Source organism: Aethalodelphis obliquidens, unplaced genomic scaffold (assembly GCF_003676395.1).
Source record: "Aethalodelphis obliquidens isolate GAN/ISIS:26980383/991018 unplaced genomic scaffold, ASM367639v1 scaffold18, whole genome shotgun sequence".
NCBI classification, from domain to species: Eukaryota; Metazoa; Chordata; class Mammalia; order Artiodactyla; family Delphinidae; genus Aethalodelphis; species Aethalodelphis obliquidens.
The window spans coordinates 14,251,579-14,277,241 of record NW_020837962.1 but is presented as its reverse complement, the minus strand read 5'-3'; the positions used below and the strand labels follow the sequence as shown (position 1 = coordinate 14,277,241).

Sequence of the window (25,663 nt, the reverse complement as noted above, 5' to 3'; positions counted from 1 at the left end):
GGGCAAGAAGACAGAGGGGACCCCCAACCAGGGCAAGAAGACAGAGGAGGCCCCCAACCAGGGCAGGAAGGCAGAGGGGGCCCAGAACCAGGGCAAGAAGACAGAGGGGGCCCCCAACCAGGGCAGGAAGACAGAGGGGGCCCCCAACCAGGGCAAGAAGGGAGAGGGGGCCCCCAACCAGGGCAAGAAGGGAGAGGGGGCCCCCAACCAGGGCAGGAAGGCAGAGGGGACCCCCAACCAGGGCAAGAAGACAGAGGGGGCCCCCAACCAGGGCAAGAAGGCAGAGGGAGCCCCCAACCAAGGCAAGAAGACAGAGGGGACCCAGAACCAGGGCAAGAAGACAGAGGGGACCCCCAACCAGGGCAAGAAGACAGAGGGGGCCCCCAACCAGGGCAAGAAGACAGAGGGGGCCCAGAACCAGGGCAAGAAGACAGAGGGGGCCCAGAACCAGGGCAAGAAGGGAGAGGGGGCCCCCAACCAGGGCAAGAAGACAGAGGGGCCCCAGAACCAGGGCAAGAAGGGAGAGGGGGCCCAGAACCAGGGCAAGAAGACAGAGGGGGCCCCCAACCAGGGCAAGAAGACAGAGGGGCCCCAGAACCAGGGCAAGAAGGGAGAGGGGGCCCAGAACCAGGGGAAGAAGGCAGAGGGAACCCCCAACCAGGGCAGGAAAGCGGAGGGGGGCCAGAATCAGGGCAAAAAGGCAGATTCGGTTGCTAATCAGGGCACAAAGGCGGAGGGTGTTGCAAACCAGGGGAAAAAAGCAGAAGGGGCCCCCAATCAAGGCAAAAAGGCAGAGGGAACCTTGAACCAGGGCAGAAAGTCAGAAGGGTCCCCCAACCAGGGCAAAAAGGTGGATGCATCTGCCAACCAGGGTAAAAAGGCAGAGTCAGCTCCTATGCAGGGCAAAAATGCAGATATGGTCCAGAGCCAGGAGGCACAAAAGCAAGAAGCTCCTGTGAAGAAGAAGTCTGGGTCTAAGAAAAAAGGTGAGCCTGGTGAGTAGCTTTGATTTCTTTATGACTTTGGAGGGAAAAGCAGTCTTTAAGTGGCTTATGGATTCCCTTTGGGGAAGCCATCTGTATCAGTCAGCTATCGCCACATGGCTGCATAACAAACATCCCAGAATTCAGGGTCTCACAGTGTCAGTCGTTTATTCCTGCTCATGTTTCTGTTGACTTGGCTGGAGGTTGACTGGTTGGGGTTATCTCGGCTGGTGGCTCTGCTTCATGCTGCAGTTTAACTGGTTCAGCTCCTGCTGCAGGTTGAACATAGGTCTCTTCTATGTGTTACTTCTGGGGCCCTGGCCGAGGCATCAGTGACTCTCGAGGGCAGAGGCCCTCGCATGGTTTTGGCAGAGCTGTGAAAGGGCACTGCTCAAACCAGCATCCTGTTGGCTAGAGCAGGCCATGAGACTGAGCCTGAGTCAAGGGGCAGGAAGTCTGTCCCCAGTGGGAGGGACTGCGGAGTGACCTGGGAAAAGGTGTGAATTGAGGAGGGGTGAGGAATTAGGAGCAGTGACTCCATCCACCACCCAGTCTAGGACAGTTCCGTGTCTTGCAGTCTTTCTCAAACGTCTGGCTGCGTTCTGTCAGCCTGTTCTGCGTTCTTACCTCACCCGGTGCTTTAGCATAGCTTTGTTCTTTTCTAGATGTTTGTTGCATGAGTAGCAGTAGGATGACGTTTCTGAGAAACAATGGCATCCACACCCCTGCCTCCCAGTTTTCCCTCTTCGCTACCCCCCACCCCCGTTATGTAATGGAGCATTAATAGCACATTAAAATAGACATTATGTATCAGATACATATATTAGATAATGTAGAACATGAATTTCCATTATCTTTTTAGTACGGATTACTGTAGAAATTGGGCCCGCGAGTTCCTGTTTCATATTCATCACTCACTTGATACAGTAGTCTGATGTTTTCTTCCTCCCTCCCTCCCTTTCTCTCTCTCTCTCTTCTTCTCTTTCTCTCTAGATTTCTTTCTTTCTTAGATTAGCCATTAGTTGATTTGGAAAATTAATTGCATTTGTCTTGGTGAGGTACATTAGGGGCTTTGAAACGTTTGGACCTGTGCCAGGTAGGCAGGGCCCTACGTTTTTTCCCTCTGTGAAGTTGTATCTGCTTTGCTGTTTCCTCCGCCCCAACTTCTGGGGGGACATTTACTCAGGCAACACTCGTCCCATGTGAGGGTCAGGGACTGGCCCACCTTGCCCCACAGGCCATGTCAGCCTCTCAGGCCCTTTGAAAACCCAGGCGCTCAGCCTCAACCCTGACTCTGTGGCGGAGGGAGAGCACGCTGCCCTCTCTTCACGGTGATGCTCCACTTGACCCTGGGAGGAGGGCATTCGAGCCAGAAGACGGGGATGCAGGTGAGAGCCGCCTGTTCTCTGGCTTCTCGCGCATCAGGTATGTTCAGACTAGAGCTTCCTGTGGTCATCGTTACTGTGTAGGGCTTTGGCCATTGAAGTAAGGTATGAAACAGAAACATGATAATATTAGAAAGGAAGGCAAAATTGTCCTAATTTGCAGGTAATAAAGAACCTTGTTGGGAGGAAGACCTAACTTAACGACCTGTGTGAACCCACAGAGCAGCTCGCCTGAGGTGGTATAAGAGGAAATTTGAACAGAAAAAATACCATGATTCAGGATAAGAAAGATTAAATATTGCAGATAAAATGATAGTCACTCCCAAGTTAACTTAGTAGTTTATTATTCTTCCTGCCAAAATTTCAGTGGGCTTAAAAGTCCCCCCTGGAGGGAAGAATAAGTAAGAATACTGAATAGACTTTTAAGTGGCTATTGGAAGGCCGGTTCTGTCTGATGTGTGAACACAGTCCCAAACTATTGTAATTACAGTAGGGTGCTGGACTGAGGCCAGCAGGTCAGGGAAGAGAGTGGTCCTAACTAGACTGTATCTCACCTGCGCTTCAGGGCGGGGAGGGGACAGGTCAAGGCAGTGATCCTAGGCAGGATGTTTAAGGTTTGGAAGGGTCTGCTTAGTCCCTGTGAAAATGTGTGTATGAAAATGAAAAAATGAAAGGTGTGTATCATATTGGAGTTGACGTAAAAAGAAATCAAACCCTAGAAAATAGGAAAGATGGCCGAAATTAGTACTGATCAACTCATGTGGCAGGAGGCCGTGACTCCGAGGTTGCAGGGAGAAAATCACAAAGGGCGGGGCGCTGGGCCACACGGCCAGCCACGTAGCACACGGACAGGCCGCAAAAAGAGCGCAGCCACACCAGGTGGCCTGCGGGTGATGTGACACCTGAGCGGTGAATTGCTTGTCTTCAACCCTGAAGAGTTGGAAATGTGGGGGATATGCTTGCGGTTTTTCATTTTCCTGGACGTGCCCCGTGTGCTTTCCCCCATTTTCCCACGGTTGGTGGACCCTCGAAGTGGATGCAGGCCCCTGTCCGCCGCTGCCCTCCCACCCCACCCCCACCGTCTCCGTGGAGATCCCCCCAGGGCAGGACTTCTCAGGCTTTGACGTGCAGGGTCTTGTTAAGATAAAGACTCAGTGGTTCCCAGCGAGGCCCGAGGCTCGGAGATGCCGGTGCTGTTGCAGCAGTGGTCAGGGCCCCGAGTCTCCTGGGGGTGGGGGCAGGAAAGACAGGTGGGCTCTTTCTGTAAGGGCTTGGCTTCGAGCAGCCTTGCAGCTGCGCCTGTGAAGGACTGCTTCCTGAGGGCAGAGTGAACCTGTCGCTCTGACTGCCCCGCATTCCCCGCTGAGCCCTGTCCACCACAGCCATGGTGGTTGAGGGTGCGAGGACGGGTGTGGACGGGTGGCTCGGCCTTTCCCGTGGCTCATGGAACCGGCCCCCACTGCCCTTGCAGTCACAGCTTGTTTGTGGAGCTTGGGGTCCAGTTCATCTGACTCACATCGAGCTTTTGGCCCCTGTGGCCGCACTGCCCAGTGAGAAGCAGGCCGCGTTCCCTTCACTTAGTTACACCTCGTGTTCCGTGCTCCTCCCTTGACCCCTGGCTGCCTGCCCTTGACCTCCTTGCCTGCCAGCCAGGACTCAGTCGGCTTGGGGGCTGCACACTCCATTTCTTCAGGGCCATGGGTACACCCTCGAGGGAACTGTGGACAGATCCCCACTGGCTGGCTGGCCCTGGGCATCCAGAAACTCAGGGGCCTGGAGGTGTGAATGCCTTGGGGGGTGAGGTGTCCTGATGACCATGCCGTGGGGATGAGGGAGATGGTTGGGGGGGGGTCTGTGTCGCTGGTGCGGAGCAGGCCGGGGAGGGAGCTTGGGGGAGGGGACCCGGGCTCGGGCAGGGGAGGGTCCAGGGCCACGAGGTTTAACCGTTGGCACCAGAGAGCTAGGTTCTGGGGCTGCGCTGACTAGTACGGGAGCTGCTGGTCACGTGGGGCCAGTTAACATTCAAATCAATCAAAAGGTCAGAGTGAAAACCGCACTCAAGGTCTCAGTAGTTCCACAGGGCCAGTGGCTACTTGTTCGGACAGTGCAGATGAAGACCATCTCCATCAGCACAGAAGGTTCTACTGGACAAAGCTTTTCTAAACAAGAGCCATCGGGAATGAGGGGGCCTCTTGGGTCACCTTGCAGGAGGCCCCGTGAAAATGGACTTGTCTTTGCAGCCCTGTGGTGGCGTCAGGAGTTCCTCCGTCTTTGTTCCGTCTGTGTCCTGAGTGGGGTGGGAGTGAGCTCCCCGTCGCCCCACACATCATGGAAGCCGTGAGAGAGCTCCCAGAGCCTATGGCTAGCCCACACACGTGGCATGTCAGCAGCAAGAGCAGCCCTGGAGCTGGGGTGGCTCCCGCAGTTGTCCTGACACCCGGTTGTCCCAGCAGGGCCTCCGCTGACAGGAGCCCCAGAGGAGAGCGGGCACAGGACACGCTTCCGCAGGCCCGAGTTGGAGCTATTCCGGAACTTCTGATCTGATCTTCCTGCAGGAGCAAATTGAGGCTGTGTGACAGGTCTGACCAGACTTGAAATGGACACCCACCTTCCTAATCCTTTCTTAAATTTATTGTGTAAATGCGTGCTTCCAGCAAACAAAATTCAAACAGTATGGAAGCGTGGAAGGTAAGAATTGAGAGTCTTCCTCTCCACTCCATCGCAGCCACCGCCGACCTCCCGGGGGGCCCCCGCAGATGCCCCGCTCATCACACAACACACGCAGCGGGCCTGCGTTGCAGAGACGGACTTGCCTCCTTTATTCCTCAGTACACCCTGGGGCTGCCGCTTTCAGCTGCATCGTAGCCCACGGTGTGACCATAATGTCATTTATTTAAATGCCACGAAGCAGTGTGCCATTCTTTTGCTGCTGAAATTAATGCTACAGTGGCGTACATGTATCACTGGGTGAGTATCTCTGTAACGTAAATTCCTAGATAGGTAAGTGCTAAGTCCAAAGGCGGGTGCTTTTTTAATTTAGGAAGACAAGCTCTATCCGCCTTACCCTCTGGAGGCCTGGTGCAGCGGACGGTTCCCGCGGTGATGGGCCCACGTGAGCGCCCCCCCAACCTGACCTCGGTGCTCACGTGGCTCCGTGGAGATGGGGGCGATTTCAGGGCCGTCAGGAGCCCGGGTGTGGACTACGAGAAAACACTTGGTTTTGAAACAGAAGCACGGATTCTTTTCCCAGTGTCTGGAGAAGAGGGGATTCACGGAATCATAACGAAGTGGAAACTTCCAGAACGGAAGCTTCCGAGTCGGTTGCACCATCCAGGCCTCTGCTGGTTTGTTCTCCGAGGGCCACTGCGGCGAGTATTCATGTTCATCAGGAAAGCACGCTTCTTGCCCAGGAAGCAAGCGGACATGGGGGTGGTTTGGGACCTTCTCGGCAGGGCCGTTCCTCAGCTCCTGGAAGGGAGTCCACGCAAACACAGTGCGGGCCAGGCCTGGGGAACTGGATGCCCAGACTTGGGCCGGACAGGAGGCACGTTCTGGAAACTGAGTTGGGCCCAAGCCCTGGGACTCGTGCTGCCACGGGGGCTTGGTGTGCGGGCATCACTGCCGAGCGAGGCTGAGGCCGGGGGGCCCTCCTCTTGGACTCTGTGCCCCGCATCATGCCAGACCCGGGCCCTTAACACGGACGCGGGCCATCTACCAGGGGCCAGAGGCCATCACGTCAGGGCCCAGCCAGCCTCCAGGAGGTGGAGGTACCTACCCTCAGAGCGGCCCGCACGATCCCACGACGGCTGAGTCCGATGCGCTCACAGGTCCACGGGGCAGAAAAGCCATCTTTGCGGGGAGGCCTGTAGGTGAATTTTATTTTCTTCCCTTCACCTTTCTGCATTTTCCAGTTTTTCTGTCACACGTATTCTTGTTAATGGAAGAGAAACCAAAACTCCATTCTTTGTCTGTGAGTTGAAGAAACAGGCCCTCCTCGTACCAAAGTGGAGGTCCCACCCGTTCGGGCGCCAGGAGGGAGCCCAGCCCTGACCTCAGGGCCCTGAGCATCCTCTGAGCCGCAGAGAGAACTGCTCCTTCGGGGGCGCAGGTTGAGGAAGGGAAGTGGCCAGTGCTTCTTGGGCTGCCCCAGCCCCTGGGCACCCAGCAGATGGTGGTGACTGAGGTCAGGTGAGAGATAAAAGTAGCTCCTGCATCCGGGACCTGGCGGCATCCTAGGGGTGTCAGCTCCGTGCTGTGAGAGGCCTCCTGCCGCTGCTGGACCCTGGGAGATGCAGGAATAGGGTCGTGTCCTGTAATGTAACAGGACAGGGGCCAGACCCACCAGGAGACCTTCAGTCGGGGTGTCTGTGGCCCACAGGGCCTCATCTTGAGCCGTGTGACTGGACAGTAGCTGTACCCCTGCCTCCTGCTGTCCCCACCCCCCGCCCCCCACATCCTTTGTGCCCTGCAGGCTGCTGTGCTTGAGGCCGGGGGCCCGGGGAACCGGCCCCACTGTGCTCCAGCCTGGTGTGTGGGGAGGGGCTCTTTCTGTGCATTTATCCCCCAACTTCCTTTAAGGTGGGTTTGTATTTTTACCTGTTTTAGGACAGCAGAAACCAAAGCTCAGCTCTGTTTCAGGACTTCCCAGAAGGGAGAGTTGGGACCCCAGGCCTGGGTCTCCGCCTGCCCCCGCCCAGGCTCAACCACTAGCAGCTGCCCCTTCCCGCACAGGCCGAGGCACAGAGGTGGGGTGTGGAGATTACGTTTGAGCCTCTCTTTTTTTTTTTTTTTTGCGGTACGCGGGCCTCTCACTGTTGTGGCCCCTCCCGCTGCGGAGCACAGGCTCCGGACATGCAGGCTCAGCAGCCATGGCTCACAGGCTCAGCCACTCCGTGGCATGTGGGATCTTCCCAGACCGGGGCACGAACCCGTGTCCCCTGCATCGGCAGGTGGACTCTCAACCACTGCGCCACCAGGGAAGCCCCTGAGCCTCTCTTTTGAACTTAACTCAGTTTCTCGGGGTCTGAAGCTCTGAAGAAAACTGCAGAGCTCCTGAGATTTTTTCACTTTCTGTGTAAGTTCTTCAAACTCAACTTTTCCCTTTCTTCTTTTTGAAAGAACAAACCATCCCCTGGGGAAGCGAGTCTGGTGTCACGTCTCAGAGAACCTGCTGGAAGATGTTCTTCCAGGGCTCTCCGTTCACTCCTCTTAAACGGGGTGGCACTGTGGCTCCCGTCACTGCCAGGGCAGGAGGCTGAGGTTGTACGTCTCCCGTCCTTCCTGCAGGCAGTAGGTCAGACCTCCTGGTCCCCTCAGGCCCGAGGAAGGAGCTTGTGCAAAGGCCCTCCAGGGGTTGTATTTCTTTAAGAAATACTGTGATGTGTTTTAGTTCTTTTTTCAGATTTAAAATTGATTTTGTTAAAATTTGGGGGGACAAGCAAAAGTATAAAGAGAAAAATACAGTCATTCAATTTATAGGATTTTTTAAAAACTCCATTAGCCGTCATTATGTGTACAATCTCCCAGCTTGTCAAGAGATTACTTTTTTCTCCAGCCAAATGAAAAGGCCTGATTCAAAGGCCCCAGGTAGGGTTGCTCTTGACATTATTTGTCCTTTGCTCCAGTGCACTTAAAACGCCATTGCCAGGGTCCAGTGCAGCCGCTGGTCTGAGGCCTGCACCCTGTTGGGAGCCGGAAGCCCTGGGCAGTGCTGGGCTTCAGCCTGAGCCGGGCTTGGGGTCGGCCGCGTGTGTGCTGCCCGAGACTGCCGTGGTGCAGACCAGCAGCTGTGAGGGCGGCAGGAGCTGCAGCTCCAGCTCTTGACGCACTTGGTGGCTCTTCCATCGCGGGCCTCGAAGGGTCGCTTTCCCGAAGGCTCAGGAGGACCCTTCACGGCCACTGTCCGTGAACGTGCAGCTGGGGGTGTGGCCCAGGTTCCTTGTTTCTGGACACGGTGGCCGCCCTCTGGACTTGGGGTCAGCAGGAGTCGGGGGCTTGGCTCTGTTTCTGAAGCTGACGATTGCTTGGGAAGTGCTGGGCTTCCAGGAGGCGCAGGGGCCCTTCCTGGGGCCCTGGCCTTTGCCCTGAGTTTGGCTCAGGTGATTGGGGAATGTCCTGGGGGGCTTCCCGAGGCTGGGGTCTGGCTTCCTGTTCGGGGGAGCGTGCAGGTCCCCCACCCACACTGTTGGGGTGACGCCTCTGCAGGGTCCCGAGCCAGCAGCTGCCGTTCGGCCTGCACCTGTGTGTGTGAGCGGAGGCCTTCAGAACCGGTTTGGACGCTCCCTGGGATGTGAGCGTCTTTGCCGTTGGAGTTCTCCTCCGGCCTCCAGGACCCCACCCGTGTCTGCTGTCAGAGCCCTAGGTTGTCACCGCCACCCCGCTTCCTGGGTGCTCTCAGACCCGGCCCTGGGCTCCTCCCTGACCTGCCTCCAGCCTTGGCCCCCGGGTGTCCTCAAGTGCAAACGTTGCTCACCTGAGGCACTGCCCCTTTGCCCATGAGGTGAAGCCCGGATCCCCGGGACCCATGCCAGTGCCACCTGCCTCTGCTCCACCAGCCTCGGGTCATCCCTGCCGCTCCCTCCCCTTCCTGCTCTCCACCCGGTAGTGTTTGGCTCAAGCACCTCCTGCGTTAAAAGCCTCGCCGGTGTTGCTGCCGTGGCTGCTTCCCCAGGTGCCCTGTGGCTCTGCTGCCTGATTCCGTGTCCGGGGTCTCCTCCCCTCTCCCAGCTGGGAGTCCCACAGGCCTTTCCAGGATTTTGCAGACTGTGGGGTACACAGTAGGTGCATACTTCATGTCTGGAGACCATCTGCACAGGGCTTCCAGGCACCTGCAGCAGCAGCTGGAGTGGAGCTGGAGCTCTTGACGCCCGTGCAAGGGCCTGGCAGTAACCCCTCGATCACAGCTGTGTGCGCGCAGTCCCTGCAGCTGTTCTGACGCCCCCTGTTGCTTGGCTGAGCCGGGCATGAGCAGGCAGGGCTTCCAGGGCCCGGACCTGGCGGGGCTGCTGCTGAAACAGTGCCAAGTCCCTGGTGGCTGAGACCCCACTGTCGACGGTGAGAGGGGAGACTCCTAAGCCCTTTTTGCAGGACAGGTCTAATTTTAGGTGATTAAGCCTCCCGGCGTGGTCACGAAAGGGAGCGTAGTTTGGGAGTTTGAGGCACGTTATACAAGCGCTGAGTGCTTCTCCGCTCAGAGCCCAGGGAGGCAGAGGGCCCCTCGTTTCCCTAAATGCGCTGCCCGCTTGACCTCGTGTGCAAAGACAGTGGTGTGAGCAGGGGCCGTGGGCCCCAGCGCTCTGTCCACGGGGGCGTGAGCGCCAGCTGCGGGGGCAGAGGAAGGCAGAGTTGCTTCACCTCCTGCCTCCCCACCCAAGTTCCTCACTGGGGCGCTGTCCGCCCAAGGAGGGGTCAGGGTGTGGGGTGCTCCTGGCCCTGTTGATCGGTTCTGCCGTGCTTACCCTGTGCCCAGCACATTGCTGTTGCCCGCATTTGACAGATGAGGAAACAGGCTCAGAGAGGTGAAGTTGCTTGCCCAAGGATGCACAGGTGGGAGGGAGCTGAGCCAAGATTCAAGCCCAGACCACCTGGCTCCAGGGGCCTTGCTCTGACCAGGGTGCCCACAGCCCAAGGGCAGGGATGACCTGCAGACCGGAATTGGCCCGTGGATGTGTTCAGCTCCGTGGTGGTTTTTTTCACTGAGTTAGCTGTCAGCACTGAAGGTCAGGAGATGGCACACAGCAGTCTCGTTTCTAGCTCTCCTCGATGCGTCCGCAGCCCTGCGGGTTCTGGCCTGGACCCCGTGGGAGCTGTCACCTGGAGGGAAAGGACCATGGCCAAGGCCACCCGCTCAGGGGAGGCTGCCCCGTCCCTGCAGGGCACAGCGCTTGGGGTGCTCACTGTGTCCCCGGCCAGGCAGGAGCCCGGGTTACTCCAGAGCAGTGAGACGCCGGCCCTCCCCGGCCGCTGTGCCCTTCTGCTGCCTGGTTCCTCCCCCAGGCCTCCGGCCCGGCCATACCTGGAATTTCAGACTCACCTACGTGGGCGGAGCCTTGGCTGCTTCTCTCTCACGGGAGTTCACTGCTACGTGGTCCTTGTGAAGCCTGTGGCTTCACAGAATAGATGTTGAGTCTCTGACAAGTTTCTCTTAGGGCCTTAAGATTTCACAACCCCAAGGATTATTTCTAGCCTTCGAGCCTTTGCCAGAGGACACGTTAGTCCTTTGTGTATGGGTCAGCGTGCCCGCCTCGTGGGTCTTGAAACCCAGAAATAAATGCCACTCACGTGAGGCCCAGAGTTCTGGTTCCCAGAACTTTCCTTTCTTTCAGTTTTACTTTCCCCGATTTGGGGTGAATAAAGATGGCGCCGTTCTTACCTTAATGAAATAAAGTCAAGTCATATCTCTCTACTCTCTAAAACTAATGCTGCAGTGTTTGTATGAGGATGGAGAAGGCTGTGGAAGTTTCTGTGGGGGGTGGGCGAGGAGAGTTAAGTTCTGCCGTTACATAGCTTTGGGGTGTTCCACTTGTTACAGGTTTTCGTGACTTTGTTCACTAGGACATCTAATACAATTTAGTATAATTACATGAGAAAGTTTTAACAAATGTGTGTTAGAATGACACTCCCAGAATACTCTCAGGAACGTTCTGTGCACAGGGCCCTCCTGGAGGGAATGCATCTGTGAGACCACTGGGGTAGTGGCCGTGAAGGATGCGGCATTCCATAGGGAAGCGTAGCTGTGTCATCCAGGTCTGTGTCCCCTCCCCCAGGTGGGTGGGGGGCAGTGCAGCAGGGGCCCTGGGGCCTAGGAGGATGGTCACTCTGGGGCCTCTGCAGGGACGGGGCTGCCAGGGCTTCAGCAGGCGGTGCTTTGGGGCCCCAGGGCTGGAAATACACTGTGAGCCACACTAAAAAAGGCAAATGAGAGACACGTGGAATTCATTTTAATATATTTCATTTAACCCAGTTACCCCAAATGCTATCATTTCAATATGCAATCAATATAAAAAAATTATCGCAGGTATTTTACATTCTTTTGTTTTTCCATACCAAGTTTTCAGTCTGGTGTGTGCTCCCCTGGGAGCCACCCCAGTTCCCACCACTAGCCACGTGGCAGGTGCCTGGCAGCCGGCATGGCTGGGGGCAGCGCAGGAGCAGGCATCTCTGAGTCCGCAGAGGAAAACATCTGAGTGGCCAGCTTCAGAGAGGCCATCCTGCCCAGTCTGACTCCGGCCGACCTCCCTCTTCTGAAAAACCCTGGCAGAAACATCGGTCTGCAGGCCGACGGGGCGGAGCAGGAAGCCCAGAGACCAAACTGCTGACCGTGAGGTTTTCGTCCGAGTGGTTCCTTCTCTTTTGGCTTAGCTGTACTTGAATTTTCTCTAGGGTGCAGAAGTTTACCATTAAAATTATTTTACGTACATATTTCAGTGAAAAGAATGAAGGTTGAAGGGGGCCTCCCCCCACCTCCCAGTTTTCATGACACCCTCAAGCTTCTAGACCTTTAATGTCAACATGGTTTTGTTTTGTTTTTGTTTTTTTTTTTGCGGTACGCGGGCCTCTCACTGTTGTAGCCTCTCCCGTTGCAGAGCACAGGCTCCGGATGCGCAGGCTCAGCGGCCATGGCTCACGGGCCCAGCCGCTCCGCGGCATGTGGGATCCTCCCGGACCGGGGCACGAACCCGTGTCCCCTGCATCGGCAGGCGGACTCTCAACTACTGCGCCACCAGGGAAGCCCAACATGGTTATTTTTACTCCCGAGCTTCGCGGGGTAGAAAGTTCTAAAGTGAAGGTGCTCGTAGCAACCAGCTCGCCACGTGCCACGTCCCCTTTATTAGGGGATCCTGCTAAGTGCTTTGACTTGTAATGACAATATTGTGAGTAGGGAGTGAAAATATTGTGACAAGCCAGAGAATTTCGGTTGCCATGGAAACCTTCCCCTCGCTGTCCTCAGTGAGGTGGGCTTGGCTGCAGGTGCCGCTGCAGGCGGCCGCTTGGCTCTGTTTCAGCTCGTTTGGGGCCCTGTCGTTCCACAGCTTGTGGGCAGTTTAGGGAGCTCAGCGCGAGGAGCTGCCAGACGGGGGGGAGGGTCTCTGTTCGCCCTTTCGTGTCTTTGGGGCTGTGTGAGGGGCTGCGTGAGAGTGAAGCTATCGCGGGGGCGTCGGGCGTCCAGGAGTGACAGCTGGCAGTTGGCACATGGCTCTGTGTCTTCCAGGAAGGTCACGCACTAATGGACCGGCGAGCGGGCAGCCCTGTTCTGGACGAACCCAGCCATCCCTGTCCTGAAACCTGCCTTAAGCTTCGTCCAGGGAGGGCTGGAAATAGAGGGTCTGAACCAGGACGTCGGGGAGGCAGCCTCCTGCTCCCCGCCGGTGGGGCTCGGTCTTGGCAGGGGCGTGAGCGTCGCTGGGTGGCACACGGCCAGAGCTGGCCCAGGCAGTTTGCTGGGAAAAGAAGGAAGGAAAAAAGCACCTATGGGAAAGTATGCCTTGCCCAAGTCTGCTCACTTTGATGATGAAAAAGTAGGGGGACATCTCCTCCAGCCCAGGCATACTCAGCCTTTCTTTCCTGGGGACCTTCCCCGCTGCTGTTTTTGAGCAGGACCTGAGCTGAGTCCAGTTGAGACCCCAGGGTGGGCTCGCTGCACTCGGCCCGCAGACCTTGGGCAGCCGGACAGAGACCTCGACTCTGACTGGCCTCTGCTGCTCGGGGTGTGACGGGCTTGGTGGCTGGTGCCCGAGTGTGAGTCCCTGCCCCTTCCCTTCTGTGCAGGGCCCCCGGAGACCGACAGCCCGCTCTGCCTCCCCTACAAGACGCTGGTCTCCACGGTCGGAAGCATGGTGTTCAGCGAGGGCGAGGCCCAGTGGCTCATCGAGATCCTGTCTGAGAAAGCAGGTGTTGTCCAGGACACGTGGCATAAGGTGGGCCCTCCCCCCACCCCAGGGGCCAGTGAGTGGCAGTGGTTTCCTGGTCTTGGGCCCCGGCCTCCCCTGGATGGTGCCCCGCAGGCCGGCCGCACCCGGCTTGACAAGCTGCACGGAGTGTTCCTGGAACACCTCCACCTGCCTCTCGGCAAAACTCTGTGCCCTTCCCCAGGTCGGGCTGCGTGAATCACCCGCAGATGCTTCTGCTTCAGCTGCAGCCCAGCCGCTGCAGCAGGAGGGCTGTTAAGGGCCGGGGCGGGGCGTCTGGGGGGCCAGGAGCTGGGATCCGCTGGGTTGTGGCCGGGGCTCGGGCTCAGGAAGGAGGGTGTTTGTCTCCCTGGTTTCTCTCTGTCTGGTGCTTGTGGCCACGAGCTGCCCCAGGAGGTGCCGCGGGGCATGTTTGTTCCTTAAACAGCTGGAGTTGTAGGTAATTTTGCTGGAGGATTTTGTGGCACCTCAGTGGTGAGAGATGTTGGGAGTGTCCTGAGGCCACTGGGTCACCCCCCACCCCCCGCCCCAGCCCTTGCTGAGTGGTGACGGGCCCTGCGGTCACAGGAGCTCCTCGCTCAGTGCGCGTTGGGCCATCTTCTGGGCCTGAAGTGGCCGGAGGTCAAGGTGGCCACTCCCCTCCAACAAGAGAGGCCTGAACTCAGCTCAGGCCACTGTCCCCAGGTACCTACCCCCCACCCCCACCCCGTGCCCGGGCCTCCAGGCTTCAGCTGGCAGCCTGCAGGCCGCCCCCAACAGCTGAGGGATGGGCACCAAGCCAGGGACGATGGCCGACGGCCCCCAGCAGGCCGGGAAGAGGCCCTGGCCACCATCGACCGGGGTTAGGGAAGAACCATGCTCCCACAACTACCCCAGGGGTCCAGAGCTTTGGGCCCGAGGCCTGGCCGACCGGGCGGCAGAGGCAGGGGCCGCCCCCAGAAGTGTGTGCCGTCAGGCCACCGCTCTGCTTTTGGGTCGGGGTCTGATGGTCGGGGTGAGTCTCAAACCAGGCATCTGCCCACCCCATTAATGCGGCTCTGTGGGCATCTCTAGGCCACTCAGAAGGGTGACCCCGTGGCGATTCTGAAACGCCAGCTGGAAGAGAAGGAGAAGCTGCTGGCCACAGAGCAGGAGGACGCGGCCGCCGCCAAGAGCAAACTGAGGGAGCTCAATAAGGTAGGGTCGGCGCCGGGTCGGCCCGGGGGCTGTGGCTGCGTGAGGACTCCTGCACAGCGGGGTCCCTCTCGGGACTGGGAACGCACGGGTTGGAGGGGACAGCTGGCCCTGCGGTTGTGGCCCCATCTTTTTAGGGTGATGCCCTGAGAGGAGGGTGGGCACGGTGGGTCCCAGGGTCTTTTCTTGAGAATTGGAGCAGAAAGCCATGGGGAGGGCTTAGCGGGGCTGCTGCCCCTTCTCCGCTGTCTGGGGAGCGGTCCCGTGGTGGTTCAGCACGTGACACGTATGTACCCAGTGAACACTGGTCTCGAGGGCCCGTGCTGCCCCGATGGGCTGGGGGCCTCGTTCAGGAGGGGTCGGCACGCGGCCGCTCCTTGTGAGGAGGAGGTCCGGGTCCCCTGCAGAAAGCTGGCCCCTCCCCGTTTAAGCTGTCCTTCCCAGCATCGCGCCCTGCGTGGCCCTCGCCCTGTCCCCGCTTCCTCCGCGGGACAGCGGGCGCAGGGAGGCGGCTGGGGCCTCGGAACATCCCACATGGCTGGGCGCCTGCGTCGCTCGCTCACGAGGCCTCAGAGTTCGTCCTGAGCGACGGCCGCGGCTCTAGGCCAAACGGGAAGGTTTGTTCAGTGGGGGACGGACGGGCAGCGGGAGCGGAAGATGAGGCTTTACCGTGGTCGCTCCTGGTCAGGCTCCACCCAGGAGGCGGAAGGGGAAGGCCGGTCTCTGAGGCCTCCCCTAGTGCAGCCTCCTGCCCGGTGGCCTTCGTCCTCTCTCGGGAGTGTCCCCCGTGGCCTCGGGTTGCTGGTTGGATGCAGGGCGGCCAGAGCCACTCACCCTGCTCCCAAGAGCCGACTGCGCTTCCCTTTCCGCCCAGCTGCTGGCGCATCCCAGGCCAGGAGCCTCTGCCCCATGGAAGTGGGCTGTGAGTCCCAGGCCTCCTGCCCCAAGGGCCCGCGGCCAGCAGCGACTGTGGAGTCTGTGGTTCTGGGGGCTGTTCTTCTGTATCCTCTTTTTGGACAACCTGAGAAGATGTGTTGACCCCAAAATAAAGCTCACGTGAGAGGAAAGGAGAGTGACTGTTTTTGTGGCTGGTGGCTGTGTGGCTCCCCAGCCAGTTCCTCGTGCTGGCCCGAGATTAGGGTGGGCTGGACGTGTCGTGAGTGAGCAGCTGCAGCCTCTGACGGGGATGGTGGCCATTGCCGGGGTCTCCGGCCACCTCGGGCTGGACAGCAGGTGTGGGGTGGGGGGTGCACCCTGCAACAGGAAGCCCCTTAGGTGCTGCTGCCTGTGTAGGACACTTGCTGCTCCCCTCCGGGGCGGCTACTTGAGTTTCCAAACCCTAGCGCAGCTGACCCACAGACCCCCTCCCCCTCGCCCTCCCCCTCCCCGACCAGACGCATCTCCAGCCCTGCCCAGGCACCGTCTCCCTGCCATGAGACACAGGCGCAGCCCCTGGGGCTCCAGGCCTTGGCTCTGAGGCAAGACGTCTGACAGTGCGTCCAGCTGGGGCCCTGCCTCCCCCACGGCATCCTCCTCCCTGAGCCGCAGGGGGTCTTCACAGGCTCTCAGCGCTTACGCGGCCCTGGGAGGGCCGCCTCTTCAAGTGCAGGTGGCTCCCAATCTTCAGACCCGAGTCTGCTCCCCGACGCGCCTGCTCCTCACTGCCTCCCCGGGGCCTCTGGTGCTCCTGCATTAGCCTCGAGTGCCCTTCACCGCTTGGCTCACTGGAAAGAGCCCCCTCCTTCAGGAAGCCCTCCAGGGTGGGGCCCCCATTTTCCTGTCTCAGCTCAGAGGTCACCTTGCCTGGCAGGGGCCACTGAGGCCCAGGCATCGCCATCTGTCCTTCTGTGCCCTGGAGTCCGTGGATGCTGAGTCCCTGCATTTCTCTGTTGAGAGTTTCAAGCAGAGCGGAGGGGATTCCACTGCTGTGCCATGTCTTCCAGCCTAGCACCGTTGAGTGAAGTTATATGAGAAACTTCTGAGAATGTAGAAGTTCCGACTAACTTGATCATCCCAGGAGCTGGGGGGTGGATAGGATCCGCGTTTCTTGTTTAGTTCCCGTCACAATTTCTTTGTCCTTGTACAGAAGTTTTTATGGTTGCAAAAGAGGGCTTTGGTGAATTCCTTTTCTTGTGATCTGTGGCTAAAGGACACAGAGGCCGTGTGGACTGTCTGCCAGGTTAAGTGGGCGCCTTGCAAGTGGGTGAAGTCAACAGAGTTGGGTTCAAAGACCATTCCGGGCACCAGTTCACGGGCTCGGGCGTCCTGAGACCTCCATCCTGGTTTCTGAGCGTCTTCGGGGACGTGTTCAGGGATTTGAGGAACCACACGTGGCTCCAGAGCCGTCCTTCTGGAAAACTCTTTCCAGCTGTCATCTGCTTGGGCACCGGGGCCTCTGTCCCGAGGTGACACTCTGGGCTGGACCCCATCCTGTCATCACGCGGGCCCGAGAGGCTGGGCTCTGAATCCTCCGTGGACAAGGAGACTCTCAGGGCGGGGGTGCTCCAGTCCACGCCTCAGCTGCCTCGGGAGATTCACGGTGCAGGGCCCGCTCGGCCTGGGGAGCAAGTGAGTTTCTGGGCTGGTGGTGTCGCGACGGTGCCTCTCAGCTCAGTCAGAGGAAATGGGGCTCCGGCCCCCAGCAGCAGGTGTGCCTTTCAAGAAGATAAGTCTGACCACTGCAACTGAATTAAGAATTTGACAGACAGGAGGAGTCCTGGGATTCTGAGCTCCTAGAGGAAAGAGAAGCTGTGGAGGATGAAACAGATGCCCTGAGGAAAATCTGGCCTTTCTTTGCCTTTAAAAAGTCCCAGGGCAAAAGGAAGGGAAATCCCATTGAATCCTGGTGGCCTTGGGACCCTGTCCCAGGAGACTGGGATCCTTACACCCTGAGCCGGGTGGATGCCCAGACCTGCCTGAGGCCTGCTCAGGGTGGGGAAGGCCTTCCCCAGACCTATGCTCAGCCTCCGGGCATCCGGCATGGTGGGCGGAGGGCCACCTCTGTGTGGCCGTGATTATTCATCGGGCTGGACCGTGTACTTAGGGGCCTCTGTTCTGCTTGGGGTAGGTGGCAGGCATGGGTCAGAGGAAGCCTGCCGGAGCCCTGAATCCCCGCCGAGCGGCCAGCTCAGCCAGAGGAGGGGCACCTCGCATACCATCCCTTCTGGGACCCTCGTGGGCCCACAAGGCCCCAGGTTCCTGCCCATCCTATCGCTTAGGGCTGCTCTCGGCCTTCGAAAGCGTGTCCTCCCCGAGGCTCTGTGAGCTCAGCTTCAAACCAGAGATGGAGAGCCTCGCCTTACTGAGAGGATTGAAGGAACGAGACACATGCGTGTCCGAGTGGCCTCTGCCCCTGTGGGCCCTCGCCCTGGGCACAGCCAGGAAGAGGATTTCTTTGAAGAGCGGGGCCAGGGGTCCCGGATGGTCCCAGGGAACTCCAGGCATGCAGAGCCGCCCTGGCACCCAGCGGCCACCCGCTCAGCCCGGCCCTTCCCTGGCCTCCGGTTCTGTCCCATCTCAGACGGGAGGGGCCCTCTGGCCCTTTGGGATAGACCTCCCTAGCATCCCGGCCTGGAGAAGAGGAGGCTCTCCCGCTTCTCTGGTCCACTGCCCAGGACGGGGAGGGGACTTGAATCTCATGGGACTTGTGCCCCAGTCTGGCTAGAGGCCCCCTCGACAGAGAGCACCTCCGCCAGGGGGCCGGTGCACGGGTCCCTCCTCACACTATCACTTCCTGCTCCCCCATTGTTTCCGTCCACTGCCATTCCTTCTGTGATGATGGAGACCCCGTCCTTTGGCCAGCCCTTCCCACCCTGCGCTCTGCCCCTGCCTGCGGCTCTGGGTCCCCAGGCCCCGCGTCCCGTGTTCATTGTGGGCATCTGCCACTGACCGGAGCAGACATTCCAGGGATAGGGCGGTGGACCGAGTGGCTGTCCACGGGGACCTAGGCCCTCTAGGAGTGGGCTGACCCCTCAGCCATCAGGGCTTGCTGCCTTGTCAGTCCTGACAGAGATACTCAAGTAGAAGAGGGCGTTCTGGGGCCTGGCTGTCGGACACTGAGCCAAACCAGGGTGTTGTAATCCCAGCAGGGTTCAGCCAGTGCCCCTGGAGAGCCCAGGGACAGGATGCCACGTTGCCCAGCTCCTGCCTGTATCCACGGTGCCCACTGTGTTCAAGGCCTGATGGCCAGCCCTCCGCCAGTCAGGCCGGCAGGGATTCCGGGGTCCCTCCTCCTCCCCTGCTCGTTCTCTGCTGTGGCTGCTCCCATCTGTCCGAGAGCTCAGGACGGGGGTCTTGTGGCTCTGCAATCAGGCTCCTCCTGGCCCCAGGTCATGTTCCGGGTCATGATGGTCTTGGTTTCATCTGATAAGCTGCCCCCGCCCGCCTCACCAGCCTCTCTGCCCTCTGCTTCCTCCCAGGAGCTGGCAGCGGAAAAGGCCAAGGCAGCAGCCGGGGAGGCCAAAGTGAAAAAGCAGCTGGTGGCCCGGGAGCAGGAGATCACGGCCGTGCAGGCGCGCATGCAGGCCAGCTACCGGGAGCATGTGCAGGAGGTGCAGCAGCTGCAGGGCAAGGTGGGCAGCAGGGCGGGCACGGATGCCCGCGGACGGGGCCCTCACCATCGCGTTTGTTTGGGGGAGGGTTGTTTCACCTGGCCAGATGGTGTGTGTGTTTAACGTTAATAACCAGGAAGATGTATGCACATTTTAAAGAGCATTGTCTGAAAGCACTCTGGTCCCAAGTGGTCAGCACTCCATCCTTTTCCCTGGGGGCCCATGGGTCAAGTTCGCAGCCTCTCCATGACCCTGGAGTCATGCCGGCTCCACCTCCTCCACTCGAGGTTGGGAGAACGCCATAAAACTAGAGGCCCAAAAAACCGCACAGCCCCAGCGGAGGGCCGGGCCAGCCCTGGCCTGCACAGTCAGAGCCCTGCACTCCGCTTCCGCGGGCCGCGCCACAGGGGGTCAGAGGGCAGGAAACGGGCATCTTCGGGGTAACCGTAGGCTGTGGCTTGTGGCCCTTTGCTGGGTCTCAGAGCCTCGGTCGGGGCAGAGCGCACCAGCTCCATCTGGGGCTTTGGGCTGAGTGCTCAGCTCTGCACTTCTCCGGCCCCTGTTCTGAGGGGGCCTCCCCACCTCGGAGGGAGAAGGCGGAGCCCTCCGGGCTCTTGTCTGCGGGCTGGGGTCTTGCCGACCTTGCTCCGAGGTGGCTCTCTTTGTCAGGCCGAGCGGCCTCTGATGCCCCTTGGATGACCTTTCAGATCCGGACGCTCCAGGAGCAGCTGGAGAATGGCCCCAACACGCAGCTGGCCCGCCTGCAGCAGGAGAACTCCATCCTGAGGGACGCCTTGAACCAGGCCACGAGCCAAGTGGAGAGCAAGTAAGCCCTGCGCCCCTGGCCGGACCCTGGCACCTCCCCGAGGGCCCGGAGTGGGCAGGGTCCCTCCGTGAGCCTTCAACACGTGGCTGGCGACCTCTCGCGTGGTCAGGCCCTGGGAGGGCTAGTGAGCTCCAGCCCATGCCCGGCATCCGTGTCACCAGATCCCCTCAGGTGTTGGCTTTGCTGGGAGAGCAGATACTTTTTCATGTCTATTTTCACAGTGTCCCTGCTTCTGGCCCAGAGTATCAGAGCCAGGCTGACCATCCAAGATGAGGGTCTGGTGTGGTGTGGGCCGTGCCGTGGGCCTGAGTGCCCTGAGTCCCCCTGGTCAGGTCTCCTGTGCAGGAGGGGACGTCTGCTGCTCAGGAGCTGAAGCCAGGAGGCCTCCGTGAGCCGGCAGAGGTCGCTCCCCAGGGGGCAGGGTCTTCTGTGGCCCTGGTTTCAGCACCACCACCCCAGCAGGCTGGCCAGGAGGAAGCCCCACTGCATTTTCTCTTGGTTCCCGTTTCTTTGCCTTCTCTCGTCCGGGGTGTCCTGTAGGGATTTCTGGGGTGCTTGTTATCCCCAGACCATCCCCTCTCCCCCAGAGGAGGCTGACGGGAGCAGAGAGAGCAGGCGCCCGTAGCAGGAGGGCAGGTGGGAAGAGTGTCGCCCACAAGCGGCACCGGGAGCAAAGCCTGTGCTCACAAGGCTGCTTTTCCTGGCGGCCCCGCTGACTCGGAGTGAGGTTGACGGCCACCCTCCTCGCTGGTCCCTTCTCTCAGGGGTCCCTGTCTTCATCTCCGTCCTGACCTGCTGGCAGGTTGATGGTCTGGGACTGCGGTTTCCTCAGCAGTCATGGCAGAAGGTGACCGTGGGGACGGAGGGACACTGGCTTCCTTCTCATGTAGTGTCCACTACTGGCTCCATCCTGGGGACAGCTCTAAAGCCTGGCCCTGAGTTGCGGCTGCTGACTCCATCAGCTTGCGGACACTCTGCCGTGTGGGACGGGTGTCCCCACGTCCCTCCCAGAGCTTCATGTCGGTCCCAAGGGGCCACCCAGCTGGCCTCCCACCCTCATCCCCATCCCTGGTACCGGAGTCCAGCCTCGCGTGGGCTCCCGGTCTCGAATCTTGGCCCTGGAAAGCGTGCACTGAGGGCCCCGCAGAGGGCTTTGGGGCGGCCTCCCCCGTGCAGACGGGGGGCCCACATCTCCCCTCCCCAGGCAGCAGGGCAGAGCTGGTGTTGGCCAGGTTTCCTGCCTCTCAGGGCTGTGGACCGTCTCTTCTGTCGCCTTCACCTGGTCTGGTACTGTCCCTTGGCTGGACGGTCAGTCCTGCCGTGAAGAGGTGTCTTTTGTGCTGTGAAGGAGGCTGCACGCTGACGACCTCCTCATGCTGGGAAAGGCGGGTCCGGAGTTGCCCCTTTCGCTGTCAGTCACATCTCCTTCCGTCACTCCTGAACCTCCTCGCTGGTCCTGAGACCCAGCTCTTGTGCAGCGTTGAGGGGTCTCGTGTAAGATGCTGCAGCCTCTTTCCCTGCCTGGCTGTGGTCCAGTCGGCCAGTGAATCCAGCGTGTGGACTCGAGCGGGCCGCCGGCCCCGGTCCTGCAGGGCAGCATCCCAGGGCTCATTTGGGCCCAGACCAGCCGTGAGGAATCAGCCACTTCTGTCAGGGGCTCCATGGGCTGCTTTAGTGCACATTTTGCCCTTGGCTTTCGCTGGTCCCTCCACCGTGTTTGTAAAACAGCATCTTCAACAAAACACGTCACACCCACGTGGCTGATTATATAGAGGGCCTCAGAGGGGCTCCAAGATGGGCAGCTACTTCAGAAAGAGCAGGTGCCCCGGAGGAAGGGCTCAGACCTCCGGTCCCATCTCCCGGGGCGGCTCTCGGGGCTGGCGAGAGCTGACTTGAGCCCTCTTCTGTCCGTCATGCGGGGCCTCCTGACTGTCTTGCAGGCAGAATGCAGAGCTGGCCAAGCTCCGGCAGGAGCTGGGCAAGGTCAGCAAGGAGCTGGTGGAGAAGTCGGAGGCCGCACGGCAGGAGGAGCAGCAGCGGAAGACGCTGGAGGCCAAGGCGGCTGCCTTTGAGAAGCAGGTCCTGCAGCTGCAGGTGAGTTCGGGGGCAGCCACCTCGGTGCCCGTGAATCCTGCCCGCCAGGCTCTACGCGTGGCCTCCCTGGGTCCTCCCTTCTCAGCTGTGACTGTGACTGCAGTGGACCCAGGCAGGGCTGGGGCTGGAACCCTTGACCTTGGCCTCGTTAGTAGTGATACCTGGTCAGCATAGAGTGGGTGCTTTCTGTGTGCTAAGCGTTGTTCTGAACGTTTACAAGCTTAACTCAGGTAATTCTCATTGCAACCTTATGGGGTAGATACTGTTATTATCTGTAATTTACCCAGAAGGAAATTGGATGCACAAAGTTCAGCAACTCTGCCAGTTCACCCACAGCCAGGGTTTGAGCCCCAGGGCAGCCCCAGAGCAGTCAGCGTCCCACACTTGCCACACGTGTGGTGTCACAGCTCCGGCCGCAGCCAGGCCGGCGGGCGCGGCCTCTGGCTTCAAGGCCCGGTGGGTGTTCTTTCTTCTCAGCCTCTGGATGTGGCCCGGAAGCTCGTATTTTCCCAGGGGGACGCCTGTTGTCCAGAGGGAGGAAGACTGTCCCCTCCCTGCCCCATAGGTGCTGGGCAGCAACCAGTGGGCCCCTCAGTCTTGGGGCCTCCCTGCTCATTGGCCCGACGAGTGCTGCGTCCCCCAGCTGGCCTGTTTCGGGGCAGGGTGACCGGGCGTGGGGCAATTGTCATACCTCTGTGCGTGTAACTTCTCTGGAGGACAAGGAAACCCTGGAGACCCACACAGCTTTGCACTTGTTTCTGCTCAGTCACTGAAGCTCTCGGCTGTAGCGTGTGGGGCAGTGGGGCTGTTTTATGGAAGGGACTAGAACGACAGACACGAAATTGTAAGACTGCTGTGTGTGTGCCTAAGAACAGGCACAGATAAACAAAGTTTGGATTGTTTGGGTGGAATTGAGATGGATAACTTGGTGTAAAGTAGGTCCACCCTGAGCAGTGAGATCAGAGCCCCTGGGGAGGGCCTGGTGGTTATGTTCTGAAGGCTGTCGGGTGGCCCTGGGGCTTCCGGGGCTGGAGCCTTCTGGCGCCCGGGTTGTCACCATCACTGTAGCCAGGAATTCCCAGGCCGCGAGCATCTCCTCTCTCTGAGGTCACAGAGTCCCCGTGGTATTGATAGTGAGGCCCGGATTTCAGAGGTGCAGTTTCCCCACCTGTAATGTGGGTGTGGTGGTGGTACCTGTGTCTTGGGGTGGCTGACACACACGGATGCCTTGTCCAGAACTGCCTAACAACCATATGCCCTTTCCCAGGCCCCCTCGGGAAATCTCCAGCTCAGGCCGGACGTTTAGCTTGTAGGAAGCCTCTCCCTGTGCCACATTCAGGTGAAAATGGGCCTTTGCCTTTCTGGGGCTGTCCTGCCTTCACCTGAGGCCTCTTCCCCAGGAGCCCGCTCTTCAGGGTCCAGGGTGGCCTCTTGGCCTTTTCTAGCAGGTGAACTGACCTGGAAATCCAGGAGGCTTATATAAGTCATCGGCACAGGATGGCAGGGTGTGAGGAGCTCTAGACGGCAGAGCCGGCTGAGGGCCCACCTCCTGCCGCATCCTCCTAGCCCTCCTCCCTCTGCTGGCCCCCAGGCGTCTCACAAGGAGAGCGAGGAGGCCCTGCAGAAGCGCCTGGATGAGGTCAGCCGGGAGCTGTGCCGCTCGCAGACCAGCCATGCCAGCCTCCGGGCGGACGCCGAGAAGGCCCGGGAGCAGCAGCAGCAGATGGCCGGTGAGGGCGGTGTGGGGGCCGGCTCCGTGGTGGGGGTGGCGAGGGCAGCTGGGACCCCTGACTCCCCACCCGTCAGGGGACGTGCCGGGGGTGCTCGGGGTCAGGCCTGGGCTGCGGAGGACTGAATGTGGGGGCGGGGCCTGTGGGGCTGGATATGGGGGTGGGATGGAGCCTGTGGGGGTGTGGCCTGTGGGGTGGGATACGGGGGCGGGCTCAAGGTGGAAGATGCTGCCCCTTCGGCGTCACTTGCTGTGGGGCCCACCTGGAGCCGTGATGCTCCTGGGGCTGCTGCTGGCCTTCTCTTCCAGCCCAGTCAGGCCTGGAGGCCAGATTTGGAAGGTGGGTTTATGGTCCCCCTGTGTTCACAAGTCACCTTCTCAAACGGGAGGTGGTGACGAAACCCAGGGCACCAAGGGCCCCTAGAGAAGCAGGGCAGACCGTGCCCGTGAGGGCTCACCAGTACTTCTGGAGCCGCTGCTGGGGGCCGAGCACTCCTGTGGGTGCCTGGGGCTTGGCCGGGAGTGAAGCAGCGGGCTTGGGGCCGCGTTCCGGCAGGAGAGACGGGCACAGTAGATGGACCCATGTCGACAGACTTGAGGTAGGCAGCGTGACCGAGAGCAGGCCCTAGAAACGGCAGGCTGTGTCTGTGAAGGGCTAGGCAGTAAATACTTCTGGCTTTGTAGGCCAAATGCTATTTGTCACAACTGCTCAGCTCTGCTGCCACAGTGCAAAAGCCACCCTAGACAGACAGACCTGGCTGCGTGCCAATAAAGCTTTATTTTCAGGAACACGTTGTGGGCTGGGTTGGCCCAAGGGCCTAGTTTGCTGACCCCTGCTGTGATGGGCCGGGTGTGGCTTTGAGTGGTCAGGGGAGGCCTCTCTGGGGAGAAGGGGATGTTTAAGCCCAAGGTCTGGATGATGGGGAGAGGCCAGCCTCACAGAAACCGCGAAGGGGCCCCTGAGAATGGGAGTGAACTTGAACTTGGCCTGTACAAGAAACAGATGCAGGTCAGCAAGCGAGACTGGAGAAGAAGGCAGTGGCTAGTGTGGGGTAGATGGGCAGGGCCGGGCCACCCTCCTTTGAAGAGTTCAGGGGCCGTGTGGAGTGCTGAGGGGGCGGGGAGCACGGGCAGGGCTGGCGGGATCCCATCTGCACTTCTGGATGCTCCGGCTCCCGGTGGGGACCAGGGATGGGGCCTTGCAGTCGTCGGACCAAAGGCACCTGGGCTGGGCCCAGGCAGCCACGGAGGCGCTGGTGGATTCGGCAGGCAGTGGATGTTGGATCCACAAGCCTGGTAGGTGAGTGAGAGGCGGGGGCACAGGAAAGCAGAACAGCCACAGCGAGGGGACCAGGAGGTCTGAGCAGAGCTGCGTGTGGACGTGGCCGGCGTCTGAGCCAGGGCTCAGGGAGGAGACCAGGGCCGGGCCGCCGTTTGGAGTCAGGCACACGTGGAGGACTTTCAGAGCCGTGGTGGGGCTTAGCGGAGGTCACCGAGGGAGGGCACGTTGAGGTGCCCCCCTGCCTCTGGTCTCAGCGACGTGAGCCCATCTCCCAGAGAGTAAGGTTTTAGAAACTGCAACAGGAGCCCATTCAGTTTTCCATCTTTTCCTGAGTGATCCGGGGGCGTGCTGTTCTACCCTAGTGAGTCCTTGAGAAGGAAGCCAGGCTGTGACTTTCTCCACCAGCTAACAGGACACCCAGGGGTCAGGGGAGTGCCTGGAAGCCCGCAGGCGTGCACTGGGCAGCATGGGGCACCTGTGCCGGCCTTCCCCGCACCCTGCAACCCGCTGGCCTCCCTCCCCGCAGAGCTGCACGGCAAGCTGCAGTCCTCCGAGGCTGAGGTGAGGAGCAGGTGCGAGGAGCTGAGCAGTGTCCACGGGCAGCTGGACGAGGCCAAGGCGCAAAACTCGCAGCTCACGGAGAGGATCCGCTCCATCGAGGCCCTGCTGGAGGCGAGCCAGGCCCGGGACGCCCAGGTCAGCTGCACCTCCTCCTGGGAGCGCCCCCACCCACC

General features: G+C 60.0%; 2 protein-coding genes across 2 annotated transcripts in view; both read left to right on the top strand.

Annotated features, from left to right (window-relative positions):
• Window position 1: 1 nt before the first annotated feature.
• Window positions 2-4,796, top strand: LOC113626620 (ribosome-binding protein 1-like; the record flags this gene model as incomplete). Its single annotated transcript, XM_027118375.1, has 2 exons — window positions 2-995; window positions 4,441-4,796. Coding segments are annotated over 2 exons (1,263 nt in total), but the record flags the coding sequence as incomplete, so codon positions are not given.
• A 128-nt stretch (window positions 4,797-4,924) lies between these two features.
• The window catches only part of RRBP1 (ribosome binding protein 1), a 32,043-nt gene continuing 11,304 nt past the window's right edge, over window positions 4,925-25,663 (top strand). Inside the window, exons 1-8 of the mRNA XM_027118260.1 lie at window positions 4,925-6,233; window positions 13,136-13,284; window positions 14,329-14,451; window positions 18,867-19,019; window positions 19,706-19,824; window positions 21,765-21,918; window positions 23,510-23,648; window positions 25,456-25,625. Coding sequence (XP_026974061.1) covers window positions 13,201-13,284; window positions 14,329-14,451; window positions 18,867-19,019; window positions 19,706-19,824; window positions 21,765-21,918; window positions 23,510-23,648; window positions 25,456-25,625 — 942 coding nt within the window. The 5' untranslated portion in view covers window positions 4,925-6,233; window positions 13,136-13,200. The remainder of the gene's footprint in view (window positions 6,234-13,135; window positions 13,285-14,328; window positions 14,452-18,866; window positions 19,020-19,705; window positions 19,825-21,764; window positions 21,919-23,509; window positions 23,649-25,455; window positions 25,626-25,663) is intronic.